The sequence below is a fragment of the Oncorhynchus masou genome, chromosome 26 (assembly GCF_036934945.1).
Source record: "Oncorhynchus masou masou isolate Uvic2021 chromosome 26, UVic_Omas_1.1, whole genome shotgun sequence".
NCBI classification, from domain to species: Eukaryota; Metazoa; Chordata; class Actinopteri; order Salmoniformes; family Salmonidae; genus Oncorhynchus; species Oncorhynchus masou.
Genome location: NC_088237.1, coordinates 628,764 through 649,165, shown reverse-complemented (window position 1 = coordinate 649,165; position 20,402 = coordinate 628,764). Strand labels below are relative to the sequence as shown.

The window sequence follows — 20,402 nt, the reverse complement described above, 5'->3', positions numbered from 1 at the left end:
AGAGGCTACCGGAGACCTGGAACTCCACGTGGGTCGTGCGCTGGGACCACCAGATTAGGGTGGCCGCGGCCACGCGGTGTAGAGCGTTTGTATGGTCTGTGCAGAGAGGAGAGAACAGGGATAGATAGACACATAGTTGACAGGCTACAGAAGAGGCTACGCTAATGCAAAGGAGATTGGAATGACAAGTGGACTACACGTCTCGAATGTTCAGAAAGTTAAGGTTACGTAGCAAGAATCTTATTGACTAAAATGATTGAAATGATACAGTACTGCTGGAGTAGGCTAGCTGGCAGTGGCTGCGTTGTTGACTTTGTAGGCTAGCTGGCAGTGGCTGCATTGTTGACACTACACTAATCAAGTCGTTCCGTCGAGTGTAATAGTTTCTACAGTGCTGCTATTCGGGGGCTAGCTGGCTAGCTAGCAGTGTTGATTACGTTACGTTACGTTAAAAGAACGACAATAGCTGGCTAGCTAACCTAGAAAATCACTCTAGACTACACAATTGTCTTAGATACAAAGACGGCTATGTAGCTAGCTAGCTACGATCAAACAAATCAAACCGTTGTACTGTAATGAAGTGAAATGAAAATGTGATACTACCTGTGGAGCGAAGCGGAATGTTGACCGGGTTGATGAAGTTCAATTCGGTAGACGTTGGCTAGCTGTTGGCTAGCTAGCTAGCAGTATCTCCTATGTTAAGGACGACAAATAGCTGGCTAGCTAACCTCGGTAAATTAAGATAATCACTCTAAGTCTACACACTCTAAACTACACAATTATCTTAGATACGAAGACAGCAAAGACAACTATGTAGCTAGCCAACACTACACTAATCGAGTCGTTCAGTTGAGTGAATAGTTTCTACAGTGCTAGTAGACGGTGGACGTTAGCTAGCTGCTGGGCAGATAGCAGTGTAGACTACGTTAGGACGACGAAATACGATAATTACGCAATTATCTTTGATACAAAGACGGCTATATTTATTGGAAAGGAGAATCAAGCTCATCACCTTGCACTTTCACCACCTTGTAAATAAAGTTCATCATAAATTATTTTATCTGTAGCTCAATAAACTGCTTTCTTTCCCGAGTCGTAGCACATGTCATCGCGTGACTGCAAGTTTACTTTGATATTTGCGCATAAAATCATTTCCACCAGCATTTCTCGCATAACTAATTTTGCAGACACAAAAAATATTTTTTAAATATCCAACATGTACTTTACTCGCATAAAAACATTCGATGGAAACCTGTCTTGTGACACAAAATACAGCATTTTATTCAGCAAATTCTCCATTGGCACATAAGTAAATTTGATTTACATGAGTTAACTGTAAATTACATACTTATTATTTCATTGTCAAGACAATGGCAACACAATACCTACATTTTTTTAAATTGTTTATGTCTGACCCATATATCACAGTCATAGGGTTAGCTATGTGCTCAATCATAAATAGTATATAGGCTATAATCTATACATTACCAGGGGTGACAACAACAGACATCAGGAAACCTCCACAACTGTTGTCCCTCATCATAAAATCACACATAAATCCAAATAGGCATTTGTCAATCATATAACATACTGACATGTACATCATATATTCATATACTATATTTATATGTGAAAAATACTGTACTCAATTACTTGATTCAGTGCTTGGTTATGGGGATAATTTAAGACACTATTGATAAGGGTTTACCACTTGAGTAAAATCAGGTTTAGTAAGGAGAGGTCAGGTGCATAATGGATAGAAAATAAGTACTCGTGCTTTCAATGCTATTTGTATTTTTGTATATATTAAAAAAAAAATTTTTTGACAACAACATCAACAGTGCAATGCAAATACAATACAAATGGCCGCTCCCATTAGTGGGTGCTCTGGTCAGTGGGTGCACTTGGCCCCAGCCCAAAGGGATTTTCCAAGGGTGGGAAGGACCAAGACCCGCCTGACATCCGGGCGAGCATTGAAGCAAGCGCACCCATAACCACCAGGTATTTTAGTGCAATTACATGAGAGAATGAAAACAATTTTCAAGATGTGTGCTCTTTTAATATATATACATATATATATATATATATATACATATACATATATATACATATACATATACACACACACACTGTACATACACTACTTTTCAAAATTTTGGGTTCAGTTATAAATGTCCATGTTTTTGAAAGAAAAGCACATTTTTTTATCGTTTAAAATTGATCAGAAATAAAGTGGAGACGTTGGTAATGTTGTAAATGACTGGAATGTAGCTGGAAATGGCAGATTTTTTATGGAATATCTACATAGGCATACAGAGGCACATTATCAGCAACCATCACTCCTATATTCCAATGGCAAGTTGTGGCTCAAAATGGTTCAAAATGGCCAGAAACAAAGAACTTTCTTCTGAAACTCGTCAGTCTATTCTTGTTCTGAGAAATTAAGGCTATTCCATGCGAGAAATTGGCAAGAAACTGGTAGCATGACAAGGCCAAATGCCAAATGATACCGAGGCCAAATGATTGCTGGCTTCGCTTGCGTTCAATGATACGGGCGGCAACAATGTCATACTCTTTTTGACCAAACAGCATCAGATAGATGGGCTACACATGCTGAGACAGAAAGGGGCTGTTTCGCTTCAATGCTTTCTCCGGTTAGATACATTTCATTCAATTCACAAGAGGCTGAATGTATGAAACACAGAGAGACAAAAGACAATAATTTTGTTTGTATTTTTTTTTTTTTTTGGGGGGGAGGCCTGGATTCTCTTGGTATCAATAAATACATGCTACTGGCTTGGTGTGGACTGGCCTGTGTTGGGCGGATGTGGGATTGCTGTGGGCTAGTCCATGTTGGGCTGGTGAGGGCTAGCCCGTTCCCACCTTGCCAATCGAATACCCACATGGGGCCAATAAAGTGATGTTTGCTGAGTACATGTTTCTTTTTCTTTGATTTTGCATTGTCATTTTCTCTTTTGCATGGATTATTGTTTCAGACAGAGAAATAGAACAATTAGAACAGAATCAGGAATCACTTTATTCCTTCTGAACAAAAATATAAACGCAACATGCAACAATTTCAACGATTTTACTGAGTTTCAGTTCATATAAGGAAATCAGTTAATTGAAATAAATAAATGAGGCCCTAATCTATGACTTCACATGACTGGAAATACAGATATGCATCTGTTGGTCACAGACACCTTTGAAAAAAAAGGTAAGGGCGTGGGTCAGAAAACCAGTCAGTAACTAGTGTGACCACCATTTGCCTCATGCAGCGCAACATCTCCTTTGCGTAGAGTTGATCAGGCTGTTTATTGTGGCCTGTAGAATGTTGTTCCACTGATTGTCCATGGCTGTGCGATGTTGCTGAATATTGGCGGGAACTGGAGAAAACTGTCGTACATGTTGATCCAGAGCATCCCAAACATGCTCAATGTGTGACATGCCTGGTGACTATGCAAGCAATTGGAAGAACTAGGATATTTTCAGCTTCCAGGAATTGTGTATAGATCCCTGAGACATGGGGCCATGCATTATCATGCTGAAACAAGAAGTGATGGCAGCGGATGAATGGCACGTCAATGGGCCGCAGGATCTCATCACGGTATCTCTGTGCATTCAAATTGACATTGATAAAATGCAATTGTTGTCACACCCTGACCATAGTTTACTTTGTATGTTTCTATGTTTTGGTTGGTCAGGGTGTGATCTGAGTGGGCATTCTATGTTGTATGTCTTGTTTGTCTATTTCTATGTCTGGCCTGATATGGTTCTCAATCAGAGGCAGGTGTTAGTCATTGTCTCTGATTGGGAACCATATTTAGGTAGCCTGGGTTTCACTGTGTGTTTGTGGGTGATTGTTCCTGTCTGTGCACCAGATAGGACTGTTTAGGTTTTCGCACATTTATTGTTTTGTTAGTTATTTCATGTCGAGTTCCTTTATTAAAGAACATGAATAACCACCACGCTGCATTTTGGTCCGCTTCTCCTTCACCAGAGGAAAACCCTTACAATTGTGTTCATTGTCCATAGCTTATGCCTGCCCATACCATAACACCACCGCCACCATGGGGCACTCTGTTTTTAACGTTGACGTGAGCAAACCACTCGCCCACACGAAGCCATACGTGCTCGCTGTCTGCCATCTGCTTGGGTACAGTTGAAACCGGGATTCATCCGTGAAGTGCATACATCAAATTAACATTCAATTCTCTGCCAACAGCTGTGGTGGATATTCTTGCAGTCAGCATACCATTTGCATGCTCCCTCAAAACTTGAGACATTTGTTGCATTGTGTTGTGTAACAAAACTGCACATTTTAGAGTGGCCTTTTATTGTCCCCAGCACAAGGTGCACATGAAATGATCATGCTGTTTAATCAGTTTCTTGATATGCCACAGCTGTCAGGTGGATGGATTATCTTGGTAAAGGAGAAATGCTCAGGGATGTAAATACATTTGAGCACAACATTTTAGAGAAATCATATTTTTGTGCGTATCGTTCTGGGATCTTATTTCAGCTAATGAAACATGGGACCAACACTTTACATGTTGCTTTTATATTTTTGTTCAGTGTAGAAATTTCAGGGACCCTCAGATTGTAACATTTGTATGACAAGCCATGATTATTTTTCCCTTTCCAAGAATGGCGGTCTGGACATCAATATTGCCTCCATTGGTGATGCCTATGGCCAGAGTTTTTCCTGGTTAGACCACATGGTCAGGAAAAACGTCTGGCCTTAGTGATGTAAATGTACGCCTTACAGTTCTGTGTGGTATTGAATGCAGTGCAGTTGCTGACAAGGACCCATGTTAGAGCCACTCATAGAACGTTGATCAGTGTTCAGGAAACAACCACACAGACAGCTGAATATGAAAGGACCATTATCCACTAGGCAGAGCACAGCTTTGCCTGGGCCTAAAACTTCCACTGTAGTGTGTGTACCGAATCATCCATCTTGAGCCATTTCTCTTCTTTCAACCTCTTCCTCAGGTTGGAGGGGCCTTCTCTCTCTTATTTCTCTCCACCCATCCCTAATGTACTGCCCTTCATACCTCTAGATATATATATATCCCATTTGAACTGAGAAAGTGGGAAAAAGAGAAACAGTTCCAACCACAAAATGAGAAACAAATTAAAACACAACACATTTCAATTTACAAGAGCCTCCCTCACCTGTTTTATCTCTCTCTCATCCCACATCTGTCACCTATTGTCCCTGTTAGAAAGACATGAGGGGCTGGTGACATGGTGACACACACAGGTTCTCTTTCTTACACACACACACACACACACACACACACACACACACACACACACACACACACACACACACACACACACACACACACACACACACACACACACACACACACACACACACACACTTACTGTCGCAGAGTGATTCAATTTATCAAAACGGAACTTCAAGTTGGATCTAGGAGAACTCTTATTCTTTAACTCTAGATTGAAAAGAGAGAAAAAAACAAGCATTTAGAAACAAACATTTCCTCTGATGTAATAACTAAGAAATATTTACGTTAAGTTAGACAAGTATGATTATTAAAAGCACAGGAAGCTGTTGTCGTGGTTACCAGTGGGGCTGCGACACATAATGACAGGGGTCCCTGAACTCTGACCTTCAACAGTGAGGGAGGGGCTGTGAACAGAAAGGAACACTGAGGGTGCCAGGGTGTTCTAGAGAAAGACATGGAGAGGGATGGAGAGATGTAGAGAAGGGATAAAGTGAGAAATACACTACACATACACACATTCTCTTTGAAGCACGCACATTCACTCAAACAAACGGGTCCCACTCACAGGGTCAGTGTCGGTGGCCTCTCCCTCTCCTGCTGCACTGCTGAAGCTACTTGTACTAGATGAGGAGTGTGAGACGTTTGTCCTGCTTGCACTGCACTCATTCAACTTTACACTGCTGGGCCTAGGGGGGGTGTAAGAGAGACGTTAGTCCTACTGCTCCCCTTTAACTTTACACTGCTGGGCCGAGAGAGAGAGAGAGAGAGAGAGAGAGAGAGAGAGAGAGAGAGAGAGAGAGAGAGATGGGGGGAGAGAGAGAGAGAGAGAGAGAGAGAGAGAGAGAGAGAGAGAGAGAGAGAGAGAGAGAGAGAGAGAGAGAGAGAGAGAGAGAGAGAGAGAGAGATCCAATTTGGGGGAAACACACCTTTCCTTAAGGGAGGCCTCTGGAGAGCTGGGGTTAGAGAGGGTCTCTGACCTCACTTCCTGCGTGGGGTGGCCAGTATCAAAGCTTCTCTGGTCACTATGGAGACTGTAAAGAACAAAAGCACCACTATCATATACTAAATCTTTGTATCTTAATTTGTTTAACAGAGTCCCATTGAGACCAAGGTCTCTTTTGCTCGGGAGCCCTGCGTCGTACAATTACAAAATTACAAATACAAACAAAAAACAGTCATGATAAACTATTCCATTCCTCAATGACTCTGAACTGCCCGAAAGGCACCAACACATTCACTAGATCTATAGATGTGATCTACATCTATAGTCTCTGTGTGTCTGTGTCCTACCTGCGATGATTGGGGTTATGTCTCTCTGTCTGGCTGTCTATACTGAGCAGACGAGGGAAAAGACCAGAGCGACGTTTCACTGGAGACTTAACATTAGTTGCCTGAGAGAGAGAGGAGTAGGGAAGCAGTAGGGAAAAGAGAGCAAGATGGGTGAGAAGTTGTAACAGCATTTTATCAACTATAAGACTCACTGTCCCCCTGTCCTCGCCTTTTTAACTACCTATCATCCCCACTCCCACCTCCTGACCTCTGCCTTCACTTCTAATCACCCTCCCTCACATCAGAGCTGCTGTGGAGCAGAACCCCTCCACTCAGACTGGTGGACAGGCCACCTCCTCCACCCTTTGCCATCATCTCCATGGAGACACTCCTTCCTCGCATCGCCCTCTGGGAGAGAGGGAGAGAGAGAAAATCTATTCTTGTTCACTCATTAATTAATGCCTTTTTGAGTTAAAATATGTGGGGGTAGGAAAGAGGGAAACATGAAAAGAGAGAGATAGTTTGTACTTTTATTCAAGTATGACAATTTAGCACTTGTTCCACCACTGTGTGTGTGTGTGTGTGTGTGTGTGTGTCTGACCTTGATGGACTCCAGCAGTCCTCCGTGGCCATGTCCATTCTCCGCCCGCTCCTCCTCGGGGCCGATGCCCACTCCCAGCATGCGCTGAGTCTGTCTGTGCAGCTCGTCATGTAGACCGTCGAGCAGGGCCGCCCGCGTTCGCTCCTACACACACGCAAGTAATATAAACCACATAAAATGCACTTAAATATGTTATACATTTGTTATACATTTGACCTGAGTTCACATCTTGACCTTGTCGTCTATGACTTGAGAGACCATTCAAGACCACATAAACACGGTTTTGGCTTGGGTCTGAGGTTGTCCTCCTAGGTTTAGGTGGGTCTGAGACTCCCTCTGTAGTACGCAATGTGTTTACCATATAATATAATAATTAAAATAACTTATTTATTACCCACCTCCAGCCTGGCGAATCTGTCACTCTTGTAGCAGGCATTCTCTGCATTGATCAACTTAGTTAGAAGATACTCTCTGAACTCTGGACCCTGGAGGGAGAGAGAGGGCGAGAGAAGAAAAAACAGACAAATGCAACAAATGGTCTCAAAGCCCAGAGCAATTATTCATGAATAGGTAAAAGCTGAAATCTATTTGAATTCTCTCAGAATAGACCGTGTTTCCTAAATCTCTTCGGGCTGCTCTCACCTTTTTAAACACTGCTGGACTGGGGAGGGGCGGGCCAAATGAAGGTACACCCTCTCGGGCTGTGACTGACACCTGTCAATCATAACCATAATGAACAGAGTTGTCATCATGTGCGCGTGTATGTTAGGTTAGAGAAAGGGTAGACAACTTGATTCAGTCATGGGCCGATTTTTATCGGAGCAGATGGTCGGGGGGCCAGAACACAATTATAATAAATTGTACAATGCAAATTGACCAAAACTAAGCCCAAAAAGAAATTGTATTTGAAAATAACAATCATTTCATACAAACACGTCTCTTTTTTAATTCATGGAAATACTTGGGAACAGATTTCCAAAATTAAACAAATGTTTTGTTTGAATTCCGGGTGATTTTACAAAATGACCCCACCCCCCCCAAAAAATCTATGTTATTATATATATTTTTTTATAAAATATTACTTGCGGTGTTGCCGACCCCTGGGTTAGTGTGTGTGTTTGTTCAGTACCTTGTAGGTGGTTTGTTGGGTACAGGGGTTGTCCACCTGCACCAGTATGAAGGCGTGGAGGAAGTTTGAGGCGATCATGTCTGCTACGAAGGGTGTGGCCTCTTCCTGGAACACCACTCCTACGATGTCATTTCCTATGTGTCGCTTCCTCTGGAGCTGTGGGGGCGGGGTTACTCTCATCAATTTCTATTTCACCAAAAGTTACAAACCAATGTTTTGGTAGCAAGCTACAACCTTTGTCAGGGTTTCTTTCAAATACTTATTTCGAAGTATGACATGTGGGGGTTAGCTAGGAACTCCTACTCTCTCAGAAGTACCTATTAAAAGTGTCTGTTGGAGACAGGTGACCCTCACTTCCATAAAAGGAGCCACTCTCCCCCCCCCTGGTTATTCTCGCTTCTCTTTGTCACAAAGAGTGTCACTCACTACTCTAGCTCTCCTAATATTGACTGGATACCCGTTGCCTGCTTAATCTTCTCACATGCAAACCTTGAAGGATTTTGCTTGCCACGCGTAGGTCTTCAGACCCTGTCGAGAGGGCAACATTTTTTGTGGAGGATACTGCGCTGTGTACAGACCCCCCTGCACATTCAATGTCATCAAGACACATAGAGTTTCCTTGTAGGCCTATTTGGAGGGGAAACATTTATTAAAGAATGTGAAACAATATAGTCTGTTGGCTGATTTTCATTAAGTCATGTAGCTGTTTTTATATGGCCTAAAATAAATGTGTTCACATGGGCACAATATTATCTATAGGCTATAGTATACCTGAATTTTGATCAGTTATGAAAATAAAACAGTTCATTTTTGAAAAAATGATTTTGATAAAAGAGACAAAAAAATTATCTTTGTCACATGACCAAATAAATCAAAACATCGTGATTTTAGAGCGACAGTGAAAAAAAAATCTATGCTTAAGGGGACTACAGTTAATCTGTTACTGGGCTTTCACCATCATCATTAGGCTATTCACATAATTACAATTAATTCAAGTCACATGCACAATGCTCGGGAGAAAAAAAGTGTTCTGATTGTATAACATTTTAAAATCCAATTGGCACGGATGGAGAGAGGATGTTCTCAGCTTTCTGTAGGTCTACTTTTTATTTCTCAACTCAAATGTTGAGCTTAATATCAACTATTTTACAGAGAAGATAATGCGCATTGGTCATTACGAGTGCATAGGACGAATAGGGCAGTAGGCTACAGTTAACATTTTTTTATATTAAATGTTTTGTTAGTTTAAAACAATTCCATATGTTAGCATGAGAGAGAAAAAGTGAATGGGCTGGTGCTACCAACTGAAAAACGAAATTGTTAGTCTGGAGCCTGCTACAAGGGGAAATGTCCTCTGTATGGACACATTTTAATATTGTAGTGGACAAAGTTTAGAAGAGCGTTGATTCGGCCAAATGCAGGCTACTGTGCAACTCGCTATTCAGGTAGGATGCAATTTTGGAACTTTTATTTATTTATCTGTTAATATTTTAAAATCGCTTGTTTTATAATTATTATTATTGTATATCATTGTTATTTTTGTAGGCCTATTTAATAATCTATTTAATCTAGTTCTTTAAATATGCAAAAGGTGTTTTGTTTAATTCTGTAGAGACATTTTTGTTGGTTAAATTAAGTTAAATTAAGTTTAGATTAAGATCGGTTTTAAGTAGGGGAGACTGGGGATGGTTGTAACATGGGATAGTTGTAACACTCAATATTTCTAATCAGGAACAAGCTAGAATCATGTGACTCACTGTTCACATGCTCAATTTAATCCTCAACCCTCATGTGAAGAAGTAAGACCCTGTGATAGGCTTTGATAGATTTTGAGGTAAGAAAGAAAATGTTTTGACCAAATTTTTGTGAAGGCATCATCTGCTTTGTAGTTAGATTCACTAAACATGTGAGGTTTATGACCAGTGTGTATACACTGAATAAAAAAAAAGAACACCTGCTCTTTCCATGACATAGACTGACCAGGTGAAGCCAGGTGAAATCTATGACCCTTTATTGATGTAGCTTGTTAAATCCAATCAGTGTAGATGAAGGGGAGGAGACAGGTTCAATAAGGATTTTGAAGCTTTTAGACAATTGAGACATGGATTATGTATGTGAGACATTCAGAGGGTAAATGGGCAAGACAAAATATTGAAGTGCCTTTGAACGGGGTATGGTAGTAGGTGCCAGCCGGTTTGTGTCAAGAACTGCAATGTTGCTGGGTTTTTCACACTCAATAGTTTCCTGTGTGTATCAAGAATGGTCCACCACCCAAAGGACATCCAGTACGTACTACCATTTAATTAATTACCCCCAAGCCGTAAGACTCCTGAACAGGTAACCAAATGGTTACCCGGACTATTTGCATTGTGTACCCCTCCCCAACCCCTCTTTTACGCTGCTGCTACTCTCTGTTTATCTTATATGCATAGTCACTTTAACGATACCTACATGCACATACTACCTCAATAAGCCTGACTAACAGGTGTCTGTATATAGCCTTGCTACTCTTTTTTCAAATGTCTTTTTACTGTTGTTTTATTACTTTACTTTTGTCCTCAAAAGTGACTGCACCTGTCACACCCTGATCTGTTTCACCTGTCTTTGTGCTTGACTGTGTCACCCATTTTCCTCATTATCCCTAGTGTATTTAAACCTGTGTTCTCTTTTTGTCTGTCTGTTGCGCCTGCTTTCCCAGTCTGTTTTTCTAGTCCTCCTGATTCCGACCCATTCTGCCTGCCCTGACACTGAGGCCTCCTGCCTGACCATTCAGCCTGCCTTGACCTTGAGCCTGCCTGCCCCCACTGTAGCTTTCAGACTATGACCTGATTAATGAACTTCTGCCTGTCCCAACCTGCCCATTGCCTGCCCCTTGTATTTCAATAAATATCAGAGACTCAAACCATCTGCCTCCGGTGTCTGCATCTGGGTCTCACCCTGCGTCTTCATAACACCTCAGCAATTTATAACTATTTTTTATCTTAAATTGAGATTTGAACCTCCGACAGTTGAATTTGAAATGAGGAAGAATGCTTTAGGACTACCAGAGTTACTGCTATAATCAAACAATATAATGCTTATCTTTATAACAAATATTCTGATAGAAAATGAACTAATTAGCCTCCTCCTGTACCCCTATATCTGTATAGTAGATGCAATAGCTTATCTGACATCTATCTCTGTCTCTGGGCTAAGTCATAGCTTCTCTTCATTTATATTCATTTTAAAATATTAATATCATACAAAACAATAGGTTTTGCATATGCTACACATCGAAACACAAGGAATAGTGTTTTTGTAATTAGTTGTAGGCTGTTTTTAAGGACACAAATGTGGCTCGTTTGGCGAACATCCCTCGTTTATTGATGGCGCTGGCTGTGTGGGCGGACGCCCTAATGGATTACACACCCAGTGCATATTGATGACCAGTAAATGTCTCAAATGTCCAATACATTTAAATCTTCTTGGTCACTAGTACGGAAACCTTGCTGTGCAGGTCAGTCACATTTCAGTCTCCAATTTTAAAATTGAAAAAAAAAATGCAGACAATTGACACAGACTTTCCATATTGGTTCCGATCACTAGTAGCCTAATAACACTCCTCCAAACTATGGTTGAGAAACATCATGTTTGAGACCCTCGAGGGAATTGCCAGAGTAAGCCGCTATGCAGAATATCTAATCCAGTTACTCCCAAAGGGCTGTCTACTATTACGAGGGGATACAAGCTTCAGTTCGCTATGAAATCCCCATTCTACTTTCAATAGCCAACGGTGACTTAACTACAGTCTCCACCATGCAGCAGAAGTGTGACATCCGCAAGTTGGTGCATTTTTGGTGTGTTTTTGTCGTGGAGATGGTACCTTCCTACACTCCATGGTCCTATGCTCCTTGCAGGATATTTTGGCTGGAGAGAAGGTTCATCTTTGTTAAGGTCATTTTTCCACTTTCTCGGCCTACCGAGGCACCGACAGTGGCCGTCCGAATACCCATACTGGGCTCCCCTGATTTAAATAAAAGTACCAAAAAATGATAATACTTGTTTCGATGTATCACATGTAGGGAATTGGCCAACTCCTGTATCATAAAACATGCTCTCTGAAGCCAGGGTATTCCCAACATCAGCAACCCTCAGATGTTCCGGAACTAACAAGTACTTACCGAGAAGGTGTAGAGACACATTGAGTACTATTTAAACAATTTCACATACTATAAAACTGTTAGTATAGCATGTGGGATTTTGAAAATACTATTCTAAATGTGTCATCGAATGTGCGATTACATTGACTTCCGCCATTTGTTCATTTTGGTACAGAGCATCAATTAATCTGATTGCTGTCAAAGTTCAGAAAAGACGAGTGAATTCTACTTGATAAAACACAGAAATGAGTATGCAGTTTTCTAGTATGGGTATTCGGGCACGGCCAGTGATAGTTTCTCCATAACTGTAGTCTCTAAGGGGGCAACGTCGTTTACACCCAGACTCTAAGCTTTTAGCTCATTCTGGGACATGTCTATTGTGCTTAAAATCCTTCACAGCAGCTATTAACCACTGGAAAGTGTGAAGACGAAATAGTCCTTCTTACGCCCTTAGCGTCCCTTAGTGTCCCTTAGTGTCCCTTAGCGTCCCTTAGCGTCCCTTAGCGTCCCTTAGCGTCCCTTAGCGTCCCTTAGCGTCCCTAAGCGTGTGGGTGGACTGTGCTCTACCAGTCACTGTTCATGCCCACAGTATATACAGGGGTTTTTCAGGTTTCATTACCTAACCCCATTTTTGGGCTGGGTCAACCTTTTCCCCTTGTCGCACCTTGGAGCCTATGGCTTTTCCTCTGTCGCCTTACCCAGAAACTGAAGGCGGATTTTCCTAATTCGGTGGAGACCCGCGAGACCTCAAGAGTTAACCAATCCTGTGAATGGGTTTGGTAACTGAAAGAGAATTTAAGATTATGTAAACCCCGGTTCGCTCATAATAGGAGTGTGATGTATCACTGCATTCATAGCAAGATAAGCATGCTTGAGAATAACCAAAGGGCGGGAGAGTGGATCCTTTTATGGAAGTGATGGTCTCTCCTCTTTCGACAGAATTAATTCACACCCCTTGACGTTTTCCACATTTTGTTGTGTTACAAAGTGGGATTAAAAGTGATTTAATTGTAATTTGTTTGTCAACAATCTACTCAAAACACTCTGTAATGTCAAAGAGGAAAAGAATTCTAACATTTGAAATGAGTGGATTCAGCTATCTCAATCACACCCCTTAAAATTAGTGGATCAAGTCAAATCAAATTGTATTGGTCACATACACCTGTTTAGCAGATGTTATTACGTGTGTAGCGAAATGCTTGTAAAGTCAGCTATCTCAGCCACACCTATTGCTGACAGGTGTATAAAATTGAGCACTCAGCCATGCAATCTCCATAGACAAACATTAGCAGTAGAATGACCTTACTGAGGACCTCGGTGACTTTCAACGTGGTACAGTCATAAGATGCCACCTTTCCAACAAGTCAGTTCATCAAATGTCTGCCCTGCTAGAGATGGTCAACTGTAAGTGCTGTTATTATGAAGTGGAATCGTCTAGGAGCAACAACAGTTCAGCTGTAAAGTGGTAGACCACACAAGCTCACAGAACGGGACCGGCGAGTGCTGAAGCGCGTAACGCATATAAATCATCTGTCTTCCATTGCAACACTCACTACCGAGGTCCAAACTGCCTCTGAAAGCAATGTCAGCATAATAACTGTTTGTCAGGAGCTTCATGAAATGGGTTTCCATGGCCGAGCAGCCACGCACAAGCCTAAGATCACCATGTGCAATGCCAAACATCGGCTGGAGTGGTGTAAAGCTTGCCGCCATTGTACTCTGGAGCAGTGGAAACGTTCTCTGGAGTGATGAATCCCGTTTCACCATCTGGTAGTCCGACTGACGAATCTGGGTTTGGTGGATGCCAGGAATACGCTACCTGTCCCAATGCATAGTGCCAACTGTAACGTTTGGTGTATGATCTGGTGCTGTTTTTCATGGTTCGGGCTAGGCCCCTTAGTTCCAGTTAAGGGAAATCTTAATGCTACAGCATACAATTACATTCTAGATGATTATGTGCTTCCAACTTTGTAGCAACAGTTTGGGGAAGACCGTTTGCTGTTTCAGCATGACAATGCTCCATACAGAAATTATTTGTTGAGATCGGTGTGGAAAAACTTGGCTGGCATGCACAGAGCCCTCACCTCAACCTCAACACCTTTGGGATAAATTGAAATGGCGAATGCGAGCCAGGGGTAATCACCCAACATCAGTCCCCGACCTCACTAATGCTCGTGGCTGAATGGAAGCAAGTCCCTACAGCATTGTTCCAACATCTAGTGGAAAGCCTTCCCAGAAAAGTGGAGACTGTTATAGCAGCAAAGAGAGGATCAACTCCATATTAATACCCATGATTTTGGAATGAGATGTTCGACGAGCAGGGGTCCACATACTCTTGGCCATGTAGTGTATCTTGATTAGATAAGTATTCAACCCCCTGAGTCAATACATGTTAGAATCACCGATGGCAGTGATTACAGCTGGGAGTCTTTCAGGGTAAGTCTCTAAGAGCTTTGCACACCTTGATTATACAATATATTTCAAAATTCTTCAAGCTCTGTTAAGTTGGTTGTTGATCATTACTTTGCCATTTTCAAGTCTTTATTTTGTATTATTATTATTGAATGACAAAACATACAATCTACTTACAGTGAAGCTGCTCAACATTTACATTACATTCATTCATCTAACAGACTCCAATCCAGAGCGACCCACAGAAGCATTGAAGCATTGAAATTCACTGCTTGGCTGAAGGACCTTACAGATGTGTATGCGTGGGGTACAGAGATGAGGTAGTCATTCAAAAATCATGTTCAACAATCCTGAACTTATTTAGGCTTGTCATAACAAAAGGGTTGAATACTTATTTACTCAAGACATTTCAGCTTTTAATTTGTATAAAGTATAAAAAATATATATATAAAAAAACATCTTTCCACTGACATTATGGGGTATTGTGTGTAGGCCAGTGACACAAAATGTGGAAAAAGTCAAAGGGTGTCAATACTTTCTGAATGCACTGTTGGTACTTAAAAAATGACTAGCTGGAGCTCGCTTGTTACTTAATGCTGATTTGATTGGATCTGCCCACTATAACTGGTTGTCCAGTTAGAACACGAGGCCTGTGAGGGTGACATTTTATTGTCTGAAGAGATACGCCTTAAATTGTAAACAGCATCTCCTCTCACTCCATCTTGGTTTGTGCAGGTGACTGTGACTTCCTCCTCTGGCCAATTGGCAGTACGCCCAGAACATTGCTCTGGGAACCAAAAGGAGTATCTCAGTTTCAAGGTCCCAGCTTTGCGAGAAGAAGCCTCGTGAGATGCTAGTCAGTCACGTACAGGAACCAACATTAAAGATGAATAATGAATCATGTAAATCATGCTAAAAAGACTTGGTTGTGTAGTAGTACAAGAAGACTGAAAGAGAACGCCCTCTTCAGAGTTTTCATCAAGCTTGGATGGGTGAATGATAATTATCACTGGATGTGATAATAAAGATTGATTCATTTACTTTGAGTTTGAGTTCTTAGTGGTGAATTTCCACAACAGGCCCATATCTTTATACTTGGTTGTCAGCACACGCGGACGACACACACACGGACAAATCTGCTTCCATTAAATGTATTTCATTTGTGGTTCTAAAAGGGAAAGAATATATACACTCATGAGGACTCATCCATACAATAATAAAACACAAGCATAATTATTCATAATGAGAAGGCTACATGTAATGGATAGAGAGAGGTGTAAACATATGGAATAAACATGCTAATGAAGGAATAAACTAAGCTAACATATGGACTTGTTTAAAGATGGTCATACCAAGCATCATTTAGCTTTTTGATTTAAAAATTTACGAAACATTGAATTTGGCCTTACTGATATTAGTCCATAGAAACACATGGAAAAACAGACAGTCCAAAAATAAATCAAAAGGAAGTTTGTTTTAAAGTCTTAGATCTGAGAGATCAGGAGATTAGAAACTTTTTTTATGGATATAAAAAAATGGGGGTACTAAACTACTTCCCAATACACTGAGTGTACAAAACAGTGTGAACGCCTGCTCTTTCCATGACAGACTGACCAGGCAAAAGCTATGTATACTGCTATGTATATTATATACTGTTTTCTTGGGAACTGGCCCAGATCCCCGTGATTTGTTTGAAGAGGAGGTAGAGAAAAAGGGTCCGGAGGTCATGCCGCCTTCTGAGAATTTGTAGGCGATCAAATAAACCCCCACTTACTTCCATTCTTCTATTAAACATGCAATCTTTGGATAATAAATAAATTACTTATGAGGATGATTAAACTACCAACGGGACATTCAAAACTGTACAACAGAGTTGAGCTGAACGACAACACTATCAACATAAATTTGTGGCCAAAAGTTTTGAGAATGACACAAATATTAATTTCCACAAAGTTTGCTGCTTCAGTGTCTTTAGATACTTTTGTCTGATGTTACTATGGAATACTGAAGTATAATTACAAGTGTCAAAGGCTTTTACTGACAATTACATGAAGTTGATGCAAAGAGTCAATATTTGCAGTGTTGAGCCTTCTTTTCAAGACTGCTGCAATCCACCCTGGCATGCTGCCAGTTAACTTCTGGGCCACATCCTGACTGATGGCAGCCCATTCTTGCATAATCAATGCTTGGAGTTTGTCATCATTTGTGGAGTTTTGTTTGTCCACCCGCCTCTTGAGGATTGGCCACAAGTTCTCAATGGGATTAAGTTCTGGGGAGTTTCCTGGCCATGGACCCAAAATATTGATGTTTTGTTCCCCGAGCCACTTAGTTATCACTTTTTCCTTAAGGCAAGGTGCTCCATCATGCTGGAAAAGTGTTCGTCAACAAACTGTTCCTGGATGGTTGGGAGAAGTTGCTCCCGGAGGATGTGTTGGTACCATTCTTTATTCATGGCTGTGGTCTTAGGCAAAATTGTGAGTGAGCCCACTCCCTTGGCTGAGAAGCTACCCCGCACATGAATGGTCTCAGGATGCTTTACTGTTGGCATGACACAGGACTGATGGTAGCGCTCACCTTGTCTTCTCCGGACAAGATTTTCAATCGGAAAGGGGATTCATCAAAGAAAATTACTTTACCCCAGTCCTCAGCAGTATAAATACCTGTACCTTTTGCAGAATATCAGTCTGTCCCTGAGGTTTTTCTGGAGAGAAGTGACTTCTTTGCTGCCCTTCTTGACACCAGGCTTTCCTACAAAAGTCTTTGCCTCACTGTGTATGCAGATGCACTCACACCTGCCTTATGCCATATCCTGAAGTAGCTCTGTACTGGTGCTGCACCGATCCCGCAGCTGAATCAACTTTAGGAGACGGTTCTGACGCTTGCTGGACTTTCTTGGGCGCCCTGAAGCCTTCTTGACAACAATTGAACCGCTCTCCTTGAAGTTCTTGATGATCCGATAAATGGTTGCTTTAGATGCAATCTTACTGGCAGCAACATTCACAAGGCCAGACGGATTACCAGGACGTGTACTGCAAGCATGCGCTGACCAACTGACCAGTGTCCCTGTCCAAGTCTGTAATACCAACATGTTTTAAGCAGACCACCATGGTGCCTGTGCCCAAGAACACTAAGGTAACCTGCCTAAATTACTACCGACTTGTAGCACTCATGTCTGTAGCCATGAAGTGCTTTGAAAGGCTGGTCATGGCTCACTTCAACACCATCATCCCAGAAACACTAGACCCACTCCAATTTGCATACCGCCCCAACAGATCCACAGATGATGCAATCTCTACTGCACTCCACACTTCCCTTTCCCACCTGGACAAAAGGAACACCTATGTGAGAATGCTATTCATTGACTACAGCTCAGCGTTCCACACCATAGTGCCCTCAAAGCTCATCAATAAGCTAAGGATCCTGGGACTAAACACCTCCCTCTGCAACTGGATCCTGGACATCCTGACAGGCCGCCCCCAGGTGGTAAGGTTAGGTAACAACACATCCGCCACTTTGATCCTCAACACAGGGGCCCCTCAGGGGTGCGTGCTCAGTCCCCTCCTGTACTTCCTGTTCACTCATGTCTGCAACACTATCATTAAGTTTGCCGATGACACAACAGTGGTAGGCCTGATCACCGACAACAACGACACAGCATATAGTGAGGAGGTCAGAGACCTTTCTTTGTGGTGCCAGGACAACAACCTCTCCTTCAACGTGATCAAGATAAAGGAGATGATTGTGGACTACAGGAAAAAGAGGACCAAGCACGCCCCCCATTCTCATCAACGGGGCTGCGGTGGAGCAGGTTGAGAGCTTCAAGTTCCTTGGTGTCCACATCACCAGCCAACTAACATGGTCCAAGCACACCAAGACAGTCATGAAGAGGGCACAAGCATCCTGACTTGTTGCATCACTGCCTGGTATGGCAACTGCTCGGCCTCTGACCTCAAGTTATTGGAGTGCCAAGTCTTGGTCCAAGAGGCTTCTAAACAGCTTCTATCCCCAAGCCTTAAGATTACTGAACACCCAATCAAATGGATACCCAGACTATTTGCATTGCCTCCCCTCCCCCTCTTTTACACCTCTGCTGCTTTCTGTTATCATATATGCATAGTCACTTTAATAACTCTACCTAAATGTACATATTACCTCAACTAACCGGTGCCCCTGCACATTGACTCTGTACTTGTACCCCCATATATAGTCTCGCTATTGTTATTTTACTGCTGCTCTTTAAAAACGTGTTACTTTTATTTCTTATTCTTATCCATATTTTTTAAAACTTCATTGTTGAATAGGGGCTCGTAAGGAAGCATTTCACTGTAAGGTCTACACTTGTTGTAATCGGCACATGTGACTAATACAATTTGATTTGATGTCACTAAGTAGGAAGAATTGCAACGCTGCTGGGTTTTTCATGCTGATGTGTGTATCACGAATTGTCCACCATCCAAAGGACATTAAGTCAACTTGACACCACTGTGTGAAGCACTTGAGTCTAGAGTTGGGCGGTATACCGTCCTTCTCTCATCCCGGGATTTACAGTAGTACCGGCATAGAACACAAGGGGGCACCAGAAATTACATTTAAACATACATTTAAACTCAGTTTTCACAATTCCTGACATTTAATCCAAGTAAAAATTCCCTGTTTTAGGTCAGTTAGGCTCACAACTTTATTTTAAGAATGTGAAATGTCAGAATAATAGGAGAGATAATTATTTATTTCAGCTTTTATTTCTTTCATCACATTCCCAGTGGGTCAGAAGTTTACATACACTCAATTAGTATTTGGTAGAATTGCCTTTAAATTGTTTAACTTGGGTCAAACGTTTCGGGTAGCCTTCCACAAGCTTTGAATTTTGGCCCATTCCTCCTGACAAAGCTGGTGTAACTGAGTCAGGTTTTTAGGCTTCCTTGCTCGCACACGCTTTTTCAGTTCTGTCCACACATTTTCTGAAGGATTGAGGTCAGGGCTTTGTGATGGCCACTCCAATACATTGACTTTGTTGTCCTTAAACCATTTTTGCCACAACTTGAAAGTATGTTTGGGGTCATTGTCCATTTGGAAGACCCATTTGGAACCAAGCTTTCACTTCCTGACTGAGATAAGATGAGATGTTGCTTCAATATATCCACATACTTTTCCTGCTTCATGAAGCCATCTATTTTGCGAAGTGCGCCAGTCCCTCCTTCAGCAAAGCACCCTCACAACATGATGCTGCCACCCCCGTGCTTCACGGTTGGGATGGCGTTCTATTTTTATTTCATCAGACCAGAGGACGTTTCTCCAAAAATACGATATTTGTCCCCATGTGCAGTTGCAAACCGTAGTCTGGCTTTTTTATGGCGGTTTTGGAGCAGTGGCTTCTTCCTTGCTGAGCGGCCGTTCAGGTTATGTCGATATAGGACTCATTTTACTGTGGATATAGATATGTTTGTACCTGTTTCCTCCAGCATTTTCACAAGGTTCTTTGCTGTTGTTCTGGGATTGATTTGCACTTTTCGCACCAAAGTACGTTCATCTCTAGGAGACAGAAGGGGTCTCCTTCATGAGCGGTATGGCGGCTGCGTGGTCCCATGGTGTTTATA

General features: G+C 41.9%; 1 protein-coding gene across 2 annotated transcripts in view; it reads right to left on the bottom strand.

The window, feature by feature from the left end:
* Positions 1 to 1,257: 1,257 nt before the first annotated feature.
* The window catches only part of rap1gap2b (RAP1 GTPase activating protein 2b), a 76,141-nt gene continuing 56,996 nt past the window's right edge, over positions 1,258 to 20,402 (bottom strand). For both annotated transcript variants that reach the window (XM_064938036.1, XM_064938037.1), the window contains 12 exons: positions 8,258 to 8,413; positions 7,771 to 7,842; positions 7,527 to 7,613; positions 7,129 to 7,272; positions 6,828 to 6,935; positions 6,549 to 6,649; positions 6,185 to 6,289; positions 5,824 to 5,944; positions 5,598 to 5,700; positions 5,395 to 5,465; positions 5,179 to 5,221; positions 1,258 to 5,085 (listed from right to left, as the gene is read on the bottom strand). In XM_064938036.1, coding sequence (XP_064794108.1) covers positions 5,213 to 5,221; positions 5,395 to 5,465; positions 5,598 to 5,700; positions 5,824 to 5,944; positions 6,185 to 6,289; positions 6,549 to 6,649; positions 6,828 to 6,935; positions 7,129 to 7,272; positions 7,527 to 7,613; positions 7,771 to 7,842; positions 8,258 to 8,413 — 1,077 coding nt within the window. In that variant the 3' untranslated portion in view covers positions 1,258 to 5,085; positions 5,179 to 5,212. The remainder of the gene's footprint in view (positions 5,086 to 5,178; positions 5,222 to 5,394; positions 5,466 to 5,597; positions 5,701 to 5,823; positions 5,945 to 6,184; positions 6,290 to 6,548; positions 6,650 to 6,827; positions 6,936 to 7,128; positions 7,273 to 7,526; positions 7,614 to 7,770; positions 7,843 to 8,257; positions 8,414 to 20,402) is intronic.